We start from the raw sequence: 17595 nt of genomic DNA on the forward strand, positions 1-17595 counted from the left end.
TTTCTATGTTAGTTTAATTTCATTGTTATTACAGTATTATGTTTCCCACTTAACAGGCTCTCAAAAGTTAACTGCTCCATATCAGTGTATTTTATGAAGAATGGAGAATGTACTCCCTGTATCAGCATTGGAAGTGGCAATAACAATACTACCAGCCTGCAGAGAAGTTAAAATTTCAGATTTCCTGTGGCAGGTCGGGTCTTTAAGGCTATTGATTGCTCTCTGTTGAGTACCCCTCCAAACTAAGATCACCATGAGGAGGAAGATCCTGATTTCAGATTATTCCTGAGTCTTATATTTCTAAGCCAATTATTATTTTTGCAATGGAGAAAGTACAAGTTTTGGCATTTTGACATAACTGAACAAAAAAATATATGAGCTGACATTAAATATTTCTCTAAAAAAATAGCAAAAAAAAAATAAATTAAACAGTGTAATAACTCAAAATACTAACTCAAGTGTTTCTGTTAAAATAAATTTTGGGGTTGGTCTCTCCTTTATAAGTCATCCACACCACAGATCAGCTGATTTTAATTAAAAGACTCAAAAGCCTTCATGGACCAACTTGGATCCCTTTATTATTTATAACACCACATGAAACATTTAGTATTTGGCCTTAAACTCTCCTGATTAAAACAATGAGATAATCAAGTAACAGCTTAATTGTTTTATACAGATTGTTAGACCTTTTAAATCTATTACACAGCTGCACATCATTGCACTGATATAACATTGCTGGTTTCTGTAATGTGGGGACAGAACTCGTAAAAATTCAGTTTGTTTAAAATAAATTTTTATACAATCAACATAAAGGTATGTGCAGCAGACAGACTTTAAAACAGTATTTTTGTTCTCCCTCCAGTAGAATCACATGTATGTTGGAGAAAGAAACCAATGACCATATTTTATTCACTTTTTTCATTTCATCTTTAAACAACACAGCATATTACATTAACTTTTATCTTAAGCAGACTTTACCAAACTTCTTCACAGCATGTTTACGATCAGGTTTAGGATCCAAGGCCTTACAGTCAGGGCCTTCTTTCTTCACCCTCATCAATTTCATTACTGTTTCTTGTTTTCAACATCAATTATGTTCCTTGGTCGAGATATGATTATGTGGCAAGAAACCTTGCTTACAAACCATTTTTGTGATAGATGAAACCAGCAGCATGTAAAGTATGATTGATAAAATTGTGCTGAATGACGCTTATCAAAGTACGGTACATACTCGTGTGTAATTAGACTTTTGATGAAAATGACAAGGCACTGACAACCATTAACAAGTGTCTTAATCTCCTTAACTATTAAGAACTGTCCCATGCAACTTCATCTAATCCTATTACAATCACTTGGACTCTGTTTAGAATCTGTTTGCTTTGTGATTGATACTTGCTTTATACTGAGGATTTGGCTATTGGAATTTTCATGTGTCCAAAATTTAAAACATGCATATTTTTCTGATATACCAAAATGCCAAGAAAAAAATGCACATCTTAATTTTTGGACACACGAAACATTAGTCTAGCATTCTTTTGGCATCAAGTAGATTATGACATAATAATTGTGATGATGCCTGATGTTTTGACTATATTTTCCCCAGACTGATATCTGCAAAGTCCACAGATCGAGACTATCACTAAGTAAGATTATAGCATAAAGTAGACTTTACCTGGACAATATTTCTACATACCTGTGTAGTTCGAACGTGGTATGGGAAGTTCTTATTTGCCGCAGATGGCCTTGTTAGAATCTGAAGAAAAACATGAATGTATGCAGCGTTAAACATGATAATAATACTTCATTTTGTACAATAAATGAACAAAAGGTGATACAGTGGTCACCCTATCCCACTCTTTTATAAGGCCATCTTGCCCAACTCCAAAATAGTTCACTTCATTCATCTTGTCCCATCATGAGAGTCCACCCAATTTATAAGGTCACATTTTATTCCATAAGGGGTGGCCTTGAACTGAACCACTTCACTACAGTAACCACTCTCTTGAATGGTACCACTAACCAGTGACCACTCACATTTAGGCTCATAATCTGTTGGTACTGATTAGCTTGTGTTCAAAAGTATCCCTCTAGGATGGCCACCCTTCTAACATGGTCAGAATATTCAAGCAAAAAGGGTCCAATTTACCCCTCATCAATAGACATATTTGGGGCTTACAGATGCGAATCTCATGAATATATAAATTCAACATTTTGACATGTGTTCCAATATGCTGATAAAGTAATTAACTTTAGTCCATTAGTATGTGATTTGAATCCATAGGTAAAGAAATGCAATCAAAATGCTATGTGGTCCTTAGATGTCAGGATTTGTCACTTTGGTAATTACTCGTCATTAATATTAACAATAATTATTAGGATCACAAAGGCTAACCCTTAGCATAGCATTATTCAGATCAAGTCAACATGATGCCTGGCAAGTAAAAATTAGCCACTGCCTCATTAATCCTGGTGACCCTCAAGAACATCCTTGTGATCCTAATTTTGGTCACAACCTTGGGGTTGGGAACCACTGGGTTAAATGAAAAGAGGGCTTGGTTTGGTTTGGTGCTTTATAGCACAGCAACACAAGTAGATTATTTAGCGTACAGGCAGCTGGAGTAAAGTGTTTTGCCCAAAGTCACACAATGGTAGCTCACCCAGACTGGTCCAATGATAGCATTTAAACGCGCCCCATTTTGTCTGTGAGACCAGCATGGCAATGGCTCCTCAAAATGAGGAAGAGTCCTTTGATTACTGATATGAAATCACACATCAAATAGACTGAAATAAAAATCATCAGCTGTACATTCTGCAACAGTGGGGAAAAAATGGAATGGATGGAGAATGATAGTTGTAAGGTTACAACAATGGCTGGCTGCAAAACTGGTTTATTCACTACTGGGAGACAAAGCATAGTGAAAAGCCACAAGCAGATGCTACCAGATAATTCCTAATAGGGTTTACTAGCAATATCATACCAATAATTACAGCCATGATCACACGCTGATTTTACTGTCAATATTTTCTAACAGTTTTGCACCACAATTGATAATTATTGATAAGTATTTTAAATAACATTAACTTAAGCTTAATTAAATTGATTTCACAAAATGCATGCAATTTTAAATGCAATTATTAAATATTTTAAAATTTGTTTTTACTTTTTTTTACTTTATATGTAATCATTATTCACATCTATATGATCACCCTCTAGAAAGGCCACCCCTCTTATAAGACCACTTTTTCTGCCTTAAAATAGAGGGCCTTATAAGACGAGGACCACTATAAATGCTTATTTTTATCTGATTATATCAATGATGAAATGCATGAGGATACAACTATATATATATATATATATATATATATATATATATATATATATATATATATATATATATATATATATATATATATATATATATCTATATCTTTTGTTTTGCTTATCAATGATTTAAAAGTATAGTACATAAAAATAAAAAAATAAATTTAAAAAACAAAATCAGAAAGGGTGCTAATCATTTGAATGATAATACAAAAAACTTTAGATAAGCAATTTTTCATATCATATACTTTGTTTTTCATTCATTCAGATGTGTTCTTTTTGGCTATAAAAATTACAGAATTTTTGTTCTATTTGTTATCTGTATATATTTATTTTTAATATTGGCTTACAAGTAAGATGTTAAAATATAGTATAAAAGAAAAATTTAAAAAAATATTTTAACATAAAAAGACTAATTTAGAATTCATTATAATTGTTACTTATAGCACTTCTATTGCAACTGGCATAACATTTTAAAGGAATCAACCCTGAAGACAAACAGTGAGGCATTTGCTGGTTTTTAAGAAAAGAAAACCAGTCAAAATATAAAGGATGGAAAACAACTAGGGCTAACTTTAATTCGCCAAATGCTACATTGTGAATTGTTTGTGGAATAATGTTGTTTTGATTTGGCAGAATCTATGCAGCACTGACATTTTACTGATTGTGAATTAATTTATTTTAATGAAAATAAATTTTTAAGGTCTTGCATAGATGTAAGAACTCTGGAAGGGGTCCTGTTGTTTCCACTGAAGGAAATCACAAAATCCAGGAAAAGTGATAATCTGGGAAAAACAGTGAATACTCCTATAAAAATGAACTATGCTTATTCCATTCATAAAAATATGTATTGATCAAAATTCATTTTTTCTTTGAATGTTTGTAATTTATAATGCACAGCAGCTGGAATATGAAAATTCTGCTGGAAATGAATCACTGGTCTAGTGATGCTCAATTTCTAAGTATATAAGAAATTTAAAATTAACATACTCACCAAAAAGAAAGTGTGTCCACAAAATACAACAAAGGTTTCCACTCCAAAAACAGTTTTTTCTCTTGTCCATTCTGCCATTACCAGCACGGCTAGAAGATTGACTATAGGACTTGCAAAAAACCTGAAAACAGGTATATTTAGGTAAATGACAAAATCTATGGTAACTGCAGATGTTCTTATACTGTCATATTTTAAGAGTTTGCAAAAACTCCACCTAATCATATTTTCAGCTGATACTAATGGACTATTGTTATATATATCCTGTGGTTACATGTTCAAAGATTTTGATTCAGTTCAGGAACTTGCAACAATTACCATATACACTTGTGGGCCAGTCAGATAAATTTAACTGCAAACAACATTACATAAAGGATCAGCTGGATCTGACTTACTGTAATGCCATTGTAAGACAGCCACTTTTGGGACTAGATAAAACTGGTTTTAATACACAGAGATCAATTTTACATATAATGTGTTGTATAAGGTAGTGAAAAATGTGGCTGTCATATAAGGGTGACTGTCTTACAAGGGTTTCTGTTACAGCAGGTATGACCATTACCTTTTTGTAAAACAATAGTGTTGATTGCTTTATTTTTGTGGATATTAAGTTTTTTTTATTCATCAGCTGTAGTAAAATCTACCAAAATTGGTACTTCATGATTAAATTTGAATTCACAATAAATAAATGGTACATTATATGTCAAACCAATGTTTAATAGTTCTCTATGCAAACACATGGTTGACTTGGGATCCTGCTGACCAAGGGTCTCAATGACCTGGACCTTTGGTCAAAGTTTGCAGTCTTGAACAAAACTTATTGTGCAGAAACTATTATTTTCTTATTGGACTTCTGATCCTTAGACCCCCAAATCTACATATTTCTTTTTTACCTAAAGTGCAAGCCATCCACAAAGTTCAGTCAACTTCCTACAGAACCAAGGTTATTGTTCAAAACTGCTTTTTAGCCACTGTCATTGACCTTTGTTATTATGCAGAAATCATTTTCTTCTTTTAGTCAGTGATTTAAACTTCAGACTCTAAAAAGCAATTAGGTCTTTTCCTTACCCCATGTGTAAGCCATCCACAAAGTTTGGTCCAGATTAGTGAACTAATGTTATTGCGTAGAAATAATTTGTCTTCTTTTCTTTACAGTGACCTTAATATTTGTCCTTGAAAATGGTTCTTTCTTACTCCAAATATAAGTCATCTACATTGTTACATAACTGTAGATGGTGGAGAACTCATGCAGAAGCTATTTTTTCTTTCAGTCTTATTGATCTTTGACTTTTTTCATCCCAAAAATTGAGAGGCTTCTCCCTTACCCCAAGTGCGTGCCATCCACAAAGTATGGTAACTTTAAATGGTGGTTAACTAGAATTATTGTGCAAAACAAAATTGGTAACAGACAGACAAACAGACAACATCATAATATAATAACTTAATCCTAGCTGGCTAGGATGAATACTTGTGAAATTCATACTTTTACATTGGTATGGGTCCAAGAAATCCAAAATCACAAAAAATTCATAAGCTGGCATTTTATTTTGCTACTCTTAGATGAGTATCTATGTCCAGGTAAGAGACCATAAAGGTAAGAGGCCATACAGGTAAGAGACCATACATAGAAAAAGCATGAGAATAAGTACCGTTTTCACTGCCCATAGTTGAGTCAGTATTTATTTATTTATTAAATTTGCACATACTTAAGATCATAGAGTCCTCCCATAAAAATACACAAAGCTAAAAGTACACTGGTCAGTGGAATTTGTCAGTATAATTCTGGTGCTAAAGATTTCAAAAGATCCCATACACATCCTTTTAATTTTTCAGTTTCCTTCATAGGAATGTTATTGCAATTATTGAAATTGTATAAGAATTTTTCATTTTCATTATTATTACAATTGCAACACTTTAGTCTTTATTAAAGTTCAAAGGTGACCTAGGTAAAAAGTCAGGTTATATTGATGATGTCATAATTTAATGATCACGTCAATTCAAGCTGAGCAGCAAACATTGATTTTACAGAAGTGGACTGCCTTAAAAAATTCTAATAGAAAATCATATGTCCAATTAATCACGTGTCGGAGTGTTGCACAGCCATTCTTTCAAAAAGAAACAAAATTTTCCAAAAACTAAATGACCGAGCAATAAAGATCTATAATTATAATGTTTAATCAATGATGTTTGGTAATCAATACTTTAATAAATCAAAAATGATAAATGCAAACACTGACAACATGAAAACTCCATTATCCAGAATGTCAGTCTCAGTTAGAAGTATAATTTATAGCAGATAATGGTAGATGCACAAATTCCTGTACAAACCAGTCATTTGTGCAACTCATTTTTGACAAGGCACTTGGGGTGAAACTGGTATGATGTAGTGTTACTAGCTCACCTCCTATATCAATGAAAGGGAAAAGCCTAGTACCAGTTATACCCATAACACCTTGCAGAAAATTACCCACAATTACTTGTTATAGTTATCTTTTTAAATCTGGTTAAGTATTTCTCTGCAAAGTTGGCTGGGTATATCAATTAGCACATTAACCCCTAGTGACGATTTAACGGGGCAGGAGGTAGTAGCCTACTGCAGAGTTCTGTAGTATCATGGTCATGCATGATACACTAAAATGGGTGGTATTACAGAAAGGTAGACAGATGTAGCTCTACAATGATACCAAATAATCTGGAATATCTAGCTGCACTGCAAAATACTGATCAAAAAACCTCATTTTTTGGACCCGACTTTTTTCTACCCAAAATTCGCATGTGGTCGGAATCCGATTTTGTGTCCGGATTTTAGACTTTTTGGTCTCAGATCTAAGGCAAACCAGTGTGAACTGCAAACAGATAGATGAGCCTTTGCAAAAAGTAGGATAAGATGGGCATTTGGAATAAAATGTGGTCTCGATACAAAAATAATGGCTCCATTTAGCAAAAAAAAAAAAACTTTTACCCTTCTGCTCATGTGCGGGTCAAATAGCCAATGAAAAACAATGTTTCTAACACAACTAGGCAGTATGTTATTGAAAGATGACCAGGGATTTGGTGTTTTCAGATCTATTCAGAAATAGCTTTCAAAATGTGTTTCCTACTCGATTTTCAGGCAAAAATGACAAAATCTTCCAGAGGTTAATGTGTTAGACTATGTCAAAATGTGCAATGTAAATTTAAAACTGTGTGACATCTGAAAACTTACCATAATGTATAGAAGATAAAAAATGGAATAAAGAATTTTTTCTTCTTGGGGTGATGCTTGATTGTAAAGATGAAGGAATAAAGGAACATCATCCAACCAATAATTCGCATTGCAATGAGTCCATAGCCTGGTGGACTCTGGTATATGTATAACACCTTACCGGGGTCAAAGAACTGAAATATGCAAAGAAAATTGTGAAAGACACATCATCTCAATAAGCTGCAGCAGATATAATCAGAGCCAAGAAATTTTGAGTTTGCTATCAGTCCTGCTGGGTTAGTGAGTAGGAACTTTTACTTTGTCCTGCATCAATTTTACTCATACCACATTGTACATGATAATTAAATGCCACTCAACTAATCAGACAAACACCTTGAAAAAGTTACGTGCCCTTCCTCACTCACCAATTGTAAATACAAGCAGATGAGTGGAATTTTCAAGAACTAATAAAAAAAACCCATAGAAATATGCACTATTTGTGGAATCAGGATTTCCATTACTGTTGTTAAATACGCTCTTTCTCCCTCATAATATATATATATATATATATATATATATATATATATATATATATATATATATATATATATATATATATATATATATATCTATCTGGATGTTAAAAAAATAGTTACTATTCTCTCTGTCAAGATTATTCATGAAAATTATCATTTTCATCAAACACCTTGTCCCAAAACATTAAGTTCAATACTGGATGGAAGTAGCCAGAGTAAACTAGATTGCATTAAATTCTTACATTCCAATAAGGAATGCTTTCATTATGATTGTTTTCTTTTTATGTTTGGAAAACAATATCAGTCTCCTTATCATGTGTCAAAACTACCCACCAGTGTCTAAATTATACAATCACTTTAACTTCTGTAAACAATGGCAAGTTCACAAAATGGCATGTATCATATTATTTAATCTGTTTGAATGGGTATAATGTATTAACAAATTCAGATGAATAAAGCTCAACAAGCCTTCTCTAACTCTCTAACTTTTGCCGGAAACTTATCTATGACTATGACCAAGGTGTATGCAGATTATTTCATAATGTATAGATTATCTATGATCCAGATCTTTGCTGATTATTTCATATTGTACAGATTATCTATGATCCAAATCTTTGCTGATTATTTCATATTGTACAGATTATCTATGATCCAGATCTTTGCTGATTATTTCATATTGTACAGTAACAGATTATCTTTGACAACAGAATGTAGCCATGATTGACTTAAATATGTGAATGAACCAAATAATTTAGACTGGTTTTAGAAAATAATTATTTTGCAATTTGTATAGAACTGCTTTGTCTCTGTTAGTATATTCTCCAGTGCTATAAATAAAAAAAAAACATGCCTGCAATCACATGTTGTCTCACAGTAACACTGATGGTTATATAATCAACAGTTATTGAAGTGCTTCCTTAATTATTTCTGCCAAATGTCATAATATGAAAAGTTGTTTTTCCTTTATAATTACATTTAACAAGCTGCTGACTCATTGTTTAGAGAAATGCATGATCATGAGTTCTGGAATGTTTTTGTTTTTATTTGACTGACAACAGTTAATTCATGCAATAATTATGGTAATCAAAGTAGTTTCACGATGGTCTTTTTATTCACCTATTTTTGAGCATTGGTAATACATTTCCTTAATTTATATTCCAACTAGAACTTTTCTTTTTCACTGGTTTTAACAAAGATACTTTGAGTCTGGACATTGTATGTGCTATGGAGAATTGTTATTATAATTTAGAAGGTAAGTAGTCTGGACATTGTATGTGTTATGGAGAATTGCTATCATAATTAGAAGGTAAGTAGTCTGGACATCATATGTGTAATGGAGAATTTTTATTATAATTTAGAAGGTAAGTAGTCTGGACATTGTATGTGTTATGGAGAATTGTTATTATAATTTTGAAGATAAGTAGTCTGGACATTGTATGTGCTATGGATTATTGTTATTATAAATTAGAAGGTAAGTAGTCTGGACATTGTATGTGATATGGAGAATTGTTATTATAAATTTTGAAGGTAAGTAGTCTGGACATTGTATGTGCTATGGAGAATTGTTATTATAATTTAGAAGGTAGTCTGGACATTGTATGTGTTCTGGAGAATTGTTATTATAAATTAGAAGGTAAGTAGTCTGGACATTGTATGTGATATGGAGAATTGTTATTATAAATTTTGAACGTAAGTAGTCTGGACATTGTATGTGCTATGGAGAATTGTTATTATAAATTAGAAGGTAGTCTGGACATTGTATGTGATATGGAGAATTGTTATTATAAATTTTGAACGTAAGTAGTCTGGACATTGTATGTGATATGGAGAATTGTTATTATAAATTTTGAACGTAAGTAGTCTGGACATTGTATGTGCTATGGAGAATTGTTATTATAATTTAGAAGGTAGTCTGGACATTGTATGTGATATGGAGAATTGTTATTATAAATTAGAAGGTAGTCTGGACATTGTATGTGCTATGGAGAATTGTTATTATAAATTAGAAGGTAGTCTGGACATTGTATGTGCTATGGAGAATTGTTATTATAAATTAGAAGGTAGTCTGGACATTGTATGTGCTATGGAGAATTGTTATTATAATTTAGAAGGTAGTCTGGACATTGTATGTGCTATGGAGAATTGTTATTATAAATTAGAAGGTAGTCTGGACATTGTATGTGATATGGAGAATTGTTATTATAAATTTTGAATGTAAGTAGTCTGGACATTGTATGTGCTATGGAGAATTGTTATTATAATTTAGAAGGTAGTCTGGACATTGTATGTGATATGGAGAATTGTTATTATAAATTAGAAGGTAAGTAGTCTGGACATTGTATGTCATATGGAGAATTGTTATTATAAATTTTGAACGTAAGTAGTCTGGACATTGTATGTGCTATGGAGAATTGTTATTATAAATTAGAAGGTAAGTAGTCTGGACATTGTATGTGTTCTGGAGAATTGTTATTATAAATTAGAAGGTAAGTAGTCTGGACATTGTATGTCATATGGAGAATTGTTATTATAAATTAGAAGGTAAGTAGTCTGGACAGTGTGTGTTATGGAGAATTGTTATTATAAATTAGAAGGTAAGTAGTCTGGACATTGTATGTCATATGGAGAATTGTTATTATAAATTTTGAACGTAAGTAGTCTGGACATTGTATGTGCTATGGAGAATTGTTATTATAAATTAGAAGGTAAGTAGTCTGGACATTGTATGTCATATGGAGAATTGTTATTATAAATTTTGAACGTAAGTAGTCTGGACATTGTATGTGCTATGGAGAATTGTTATTATAAATTAGAAGGTAAGTAGTCTGGACATTGTATGTCATATGGAGAATTGTTATTATAAATTTTGAACGTAAGTAGTCTGGACATTGTATGTGCTATGGAGAATTATTATAAATTTTGAAGGTAAGTAGTCTGGAAAATTGAGTCCAAATTCTGGATTAATCAAAGTATGTGACATATGAGAGTACTGGTCATAAATGTATCAAATTGGATGATACAGGTCAACTAAACTTATAAAGCAAGAATTCAGTGGTATGTTATGTTTTGATTTCTTTGGAAATTCTAGCAAAGTCACCAGTTTAGCAAGATAAGGAGGTCACTGTAACCTAATTGTTGTGGGTATGAAATAAATACACATACTGGGCATGCTGAACTCAATGTTAAAGAGATGAAGCTTTTTGAAAAACTTTATCTAATCAGTGAAGCATGAGAAGCAAGTCAATGTGACCTATATTTGGAAGTGATGAGATTTAGCAAGGACATGAAAACTTCTCAGAACTGTCAAGTATTGTAATATGCATTTTGTAAATCATGCACAAATTAATATATGTATGGAAAGGCCAGTCTTTTGCCTGTCAAGAGTGTTAAGTCACACAAGCATGTTACAATGCCAGTTAAGACCATACATTCAAAGACGCCAAATTGAACAGTGGAGTGTACTGTTGAGTATGAATGCTATTTCAATGTTCAGTAGCACAGATCTATAATGACTTAAGAAACATTTATGCTCAAGATGCCCTACAATTTCCAATAGTTGAAAAGATGGTTGGAACTTCCTCAGTGTTGCCCCATATATGTTTATTAAGTTTCAGCAGATGTTCAGATAAAGACAGCTGTCAGAAAATTACAAACAGATGTCAATGTCAAATAATGCAGAGGATAGGAGAAAACAGAAATCACAAGCATACATTCAAATTCAGTAATACAGTAATTTACAATCTTACATGAAAATTTAAGTTTGCAAAGAACACACATCATAGGTACTTTATATATTAATATATCATTGGAAGGAAAAGAAACATGTCAAAGTTGCTTAGGAGATTCCTGAAAATGTAGTAATTTTAACTAGGTAATATTTATCTGCTATATTACTGAATCACTAAATATTTTAACATTCTTGGGAAAGTATTCCTTCCTACCTCCATTAATTGGAGGTCTAGATTAAAAACAACATGATTCCAGTCTGATACCTTGGTCCATTCTGCAAATCCGAATATCATCCTTCTTTGAATTCAACCAAGACGGAAGGACATCAGAGTGGGAAGGAAGAAGAGAATCAAGCAAAAATAGCTGGAAATTAATTACTTGATTCAAATTAGTTTAACCTGACACTCTTAAAAAAAAACACCATTTTAATAGCAGTAATTCATTACCTGCTATTACTGTATTGCTGAATTTGCCAGCCCAATGGGCAGCTGGTCACCAAAGTTGAGCTGTCAAGTAAACTTACTGATGTTGTCAGTATGATGTTCTACTGTGGAATGAAAGGTTGTTTAACAAGTTGTTGGACTAACTGTATAGAAGAGCAAATGACAAGAAAAAGGTGGAGTGAGAATGCCAAAAGGTGGCTTTCATGAACTCATCCAACAAATCATGATTCAAAAACGTTCAAGATGAAGCAATAGAACTGACCTCATGGACATTGATTTTTAATAAAGAGATCTCTAACAGTGAGAGACTGATAAACTCTTTTGATAGTAACAAAATCCACCTCAAGACAATGGCTGCAAAAACAGCAAAAGTAGGAAGGGAAAAAATCTGTTGTGACCCTTTCTATTCTCTTTTGATTTAAACAGATAGAACCACAAAGCAATGCAACTGGGCAAAAAAGCCTTTATCATACGCAGCAGAGATACCATGAAGGTTGGAGATTTCAACACTAACAGGAACTATCAAAAGTAGTTTATTCTCAGCCAGAAATACTGTTTGGCAAAGAAAAAAGACCAAAGTTATCAATGAAATGTCAGCAACCCTTTTCCCTGTCAAATCATGAATTTCTCCAATGCTAGGGTAAGGAGTAAGGTTATTATAATGATAAGACCCTTAAAGGAAGTCTCACTCAGAGAGTTTAGATAATGACCAAGGAAAAGATGAGAGTTTTAGGAATGATGGTAATTTGATGTTGAATGGCATCAATTGTAATAGCCTGAAAGGCTTCATGGATGCTTTGTCAAATTCTGGTGGACAGTGTTTGAAAAGAACTTTTATAAAAGTTGTTTATTTTTAGTAACTGTAGCCATATTTTATGGCAGATCAGGACCATCATTTGATGAAATGCATTTTTGCATGAATGCTCATACCAGTGGGGTAAAATTGGTTCAGTGGGTTGTGAGATGAAGTTGACAATAGAAATATTGATGGATGATAGACAGACAAAGGAAGACATCTGATGGATGCAGGACTATACCATAAGGTAACCTGGCCATATCGACAGGTGAACTAATTAAAAATTAAAACACTATTTGGCCAGTCCCATTTTTTAATAAATTACCAAATGTACCATATGATATCAGACCATGTCTCACTACAGACCATGATATCAGACCATGGCTGACTACAGACCATGATATAAGACCATGTCTCACTACAGACCATTATTTGCTCAGATCCATCAATGGTTTTAGATGGGGTTTCACCATGTATTAGAAAACAATACTGAAGACGATGCTTGATGACATTGATAAGGATACTAAATCACTAAAACATTAAATTTACATAAAAAAGAATAAATATAATACTGACAAAATAGGAATCACTCTTTAGTTTCAACTTTAAACTAATATCTTCAATGATTTAACATTATACCTTTCCAATCAGACAGCTGCAAAAATTTGATATTTAAAACTTTCCAATCTGATATCTACACAAATCTGACATTACAACTTTCCAATCTGACATCTGCAAAAAGCCGAAATTACAACATTCCAATCTGACATCTGCAAAAAGCTGACATTACAACTTTCCATCCTGACATCTGCAAAAAGCCAACATTACAACTTTCCAAATTGAGATCATAAAGCCACTACAAACACTCTGACCAGTTATTATTACTGGCTAACATGAAAAGCCGCTACAAATACTCTGACCAATTACTGTTACTGGCTAACACTTAAAACCACAAAAAACACTCTGGCCACTTATTATTACTGGCTAACAGAGAAAGCCACTACAAACACCCTGACCAGTTATTATTACTGACTAACAATTAAAGCCACTACAAACACCCTGTCCAGTTATTATTATGGCTAACAGAGAAAGCCACTACAAACACCCTGACCAGTTATTATTACTGGCTAACAGAGAAAGCCACTACAAACACCCTGACCAGTTATTGTTACTGGCTAATAGAGAAAGCCACTACAAACACCCTGACCAGTTATTGTTACTGGCTAACATAAAAAGCCACTACAAACACCCTGACCAGTTATTTTTACTGGCTAACACTTAAAGCCAGAAAAAACTATTGTTACTGGTTAACAGAGAAAGCCACTACAAACGAAAACCCAAAGTATTCAGCATGTTCATGTCATGTGATGGTAAGATTGTTTATAATGATGATACAAATTCCTAACAATATCATACTGTATATTATAGTATCATAAATAATGATTAATTTAGCAATACTTACAAACGGTTCCCAAATAATAAGTACTGCATATGCAATAACATAGAGAGTAAAGAATACAGCCACCTTGACCGTGCTGATGGTAGTAAGGCGTGCTCTGGTGATGGTGTATCCCTTCGCCATTAAAACCAGCAATAGGATAAAGGATATTTGAGACAGGCATTCAAATACATGACCTGAAATTTAAACAAATTTAAAAAACAATGAAACCTGTTTAAAAGGACATCACTATATAAAGGATACCTGCTAATAAAGAACAATTTTAAATCCTTTTTCTTTAGTTTATTAAGATCTATATAAAGAGGACATATCTACAAAGACATTTTGCAATCCCTTGAATGTCCTATACAGTTATTCCTATCTTGAGAATTCCTTCTCTAGTGAGGTTACATTGCTTGACAAAACAACACAGTAAAATGGCATGTTTGGACTAGCTACATGTACACTGGCAGTAAAAATGTCAGGTGATCTACTGGAATCTTAAAGCACTCTCAAATATGCACATGAGCAGTGATGCACCTTGGTTTAGTAGGGGAGGGGGGCATTGTATGTATCTCTGTCTCCCAGTAATTATCAAGATATGTGGGTTTATTAAATTTAGGGTAACACTGGCAGTTTGGGGTGGGAAAATGTCCTCTTTGCTTTTTAAAAGTACAACACTATAACTTTTTAGCGAAGACAGCAGGTGTCAATTTAATCAATCAGAACACAGCAAACTTCAAAGTCTTCTCACAAAAGAAATTGCTTTACTTTTATGTCCAAAATATTCAAAACTTTTTCATGAATACATCTATATATTAAGAAAACTAAACTGAAGAAACACATGTGAGATCCACTTCTGACACTAATTTAACTCACAAAGTCAAGTGGTAAGAGAGCTTGGTAATAGATTGCAAGAAAATCATATTTCAGGTGCATTTTACCAAGAGCTTACGGCCAATGAGGAATTACTGCATACATCTATGGCACATTATACTCCATCTTTTAGTAAATAGAAATACAGTAACATGCATCAATGTAAAGTTCAAAGAAGTTAACAGGAGTCCTACTCAAAAAGTGAACATTAAAGATTTAAATATATCATGAAAACCTACCGATATGGTACAGAGAGCAGCTTAGTGTAGAATTCTTAATATTCATCCCAAATGATACAATTTAAATGGGGTTCGTACAAAACATCCCCTTTAAAGAATGTTATTTACATTCTAATCATGCAACAAGTATCAACAAATGGACTTAAATGTCAACTGAAAAAATACTGCTGGAATGTATATTCAAACATAGATCACAGTATACCATTTTACTATAACTATCAATACATATCATGGCATACTTATCATAATTCACTGTTGCATGACAACATTGACTCAAAAATGGACCCTCTGACAAAGACACAACATGGCTAAATGGAACAATAAAGTAGGTCACAATGACCTAATTTGGCTGGAAGGATCTTTGTTTCTCAAGCAGGATATATAGCAAGTTCTGTTTTTGCACAGACAGCAAAACGATAAAAATAAAACTAAGTAATGTTGAATATGAGCATGTGACATGTGGTTAATCAAAGCTTCCAAAAATAGCCAAGGGAATAATAGAGTCTTTGTGTTTTTTTTCTAGGTTACTTCCACTAAGTTTTATGGTATATATCCATTGAAAGTTATTTTATATGTATTTTTATTTTAGTTTATTTTCTATGCATCCATCATTACATGTGATTTATATATTATCTGCTGCAAATTTTTACATTATTATTATTATTCTTGGTATTTGATAGTAAAATTTAATTCATTGATTTCCATGTTCCGATACCAGGACATCAACAGTTTAAACCTCTAAAATATGATTAATTGAGCCATATAGCCATTTAAAATGCATACATTTCTGAAAAAGCAGTATATTTTCTTGCTGCCAGACCTCAAGCTGCATACTTTTGTAAATTTGATGGAAAAATGTTTTAAGTAAGTAAGCTATAAATAAATGTGCAATAACAGACATAGTCATTTTGCAACAAGTGTGCTTTATTAATTTTAACTGATAAATCAAATCTTCATAATGAGTTTTAATTGATACATCAAGTGTACTTAATGAGTTTAATTGATACATCAAGTGTACTTAATGAGTTTAATTGATACATCAAGTGTACTTAATGAGTTTAATTGATACATCAAGTGTACTTAATGAGTTTAATTGATACATCAAGTGTACTTAATGAGTTTAATTGATAAATGAAGTTAAACTGGTTGCTAGATTTTGTTGCAATTTTACTCATGCTGAGAAAAATATGCTGTCTTTCTTGGACATAATTTTGGTTGATTTATATGGTTGTTAATCAGTAAACATTCCAACTTACACTAGTAGTGGTTATAGATTGTACCAGATTTGTATCAGGCTGTGACACCAGATGAATCTCTGAGTCCATCAGACAGTCATATCAGATGTGTCTCTGAGTACATCAGGCAGCAACATCAGATGTGTATCTGAGTAAATCAGCCAGTGTTACCAGATGTATCACTGAGTACATTATGGAGTGATACCAGACATGTATCTGTGTGAATCAGGCAGACACCATATATGAATCTCTGAGTCCAATAGATGGTGATATCATATGTGTCTCTGAGTCCATCAGGCAGTGACACCAGATGTGTCTCTGAGTCCATCAGGCAGTGACACCAGATGTGTCTCTGAGTCCATCAGGCAGTAATATCAGATGTGTCTCTGAGTACATTAGACAGCAACACCAGATGTGTATCTGAGTAAATCAGACATTGTTACCAGATGTATCTTTAAGTACATCAGGCAGTTACACCAGATGTGTCTCTGAGTACATCTTGCAGGAATACCAGATGAGTCTGAGTACACAGGCAATGGTACCATGTGGTGTCTCTGAATATATCTGGCAGTGATACTAGATGTGGACCTGAGTAAATCAGACACTGCTACCAGATGGATATGAGTACATTAGACAGTGATACCAGATGTGTATCTGAGTAAATCAGTCAGGGATACCACATGTGTCTCTGAGTAGATTAGGCTGTGATACCAGATGTGTATCTAAGTAAATCAGGCAGTGATATCAGATGTGTATCTGAGTAAATCTGGCAGTGATACTAGATGTGTATTTGAGTAAATCAGACA

The 17595-nt window shown here is 33.0% G+C and overlaps 1 protein-coding gene across 1 annotated transcript in view; it reads right to left on the bottom strand.

Moving 5' to 3' along the window:
* The window catches only part of LOC149794232 (transmembrane protein 145-like), a 70938-nt gene that overhangs the window by 12372 nt on the left and 40971 nt on the right, over positions 1–17595 (bottom strand). The window contains exons 8-11 of the mRNA XM_089968351.1: positions 14464–14636; positions 7519–7691; positions 4317–4437; positions 1694–1753 (exon numbers count right to left, since the gene is read on the bottom strand). Coding sequence (XP_089824477.1) covers positions 1694–1753; positions 4317–4437; positions 7519–7691; positions 14464–14636 — 527 coding nt within the window. The remainder of the gene's footprint in view (positions 1–1693; positions 1754–4316; positions 4438–7518; positions 7692–14463; positions 14637–17595) is intronic.

This window comes from Sinohyriopsis cumingii, chromosome 8 (genome assembly GCF_028554795.1).
Source record: "Sinohyriopsis cumingii isolate HCF-2022 chromosome 8, ASM2855479v2, whole genome shotgun sequence".
In the NCBI taxonomy this organism is placed as follows: Eukaryota; Metazoa; Mollusca; class Bivalvia; order Unionida; family Unionidae; genus Sinohyriopsis; species Sinohyriopsis cumingii.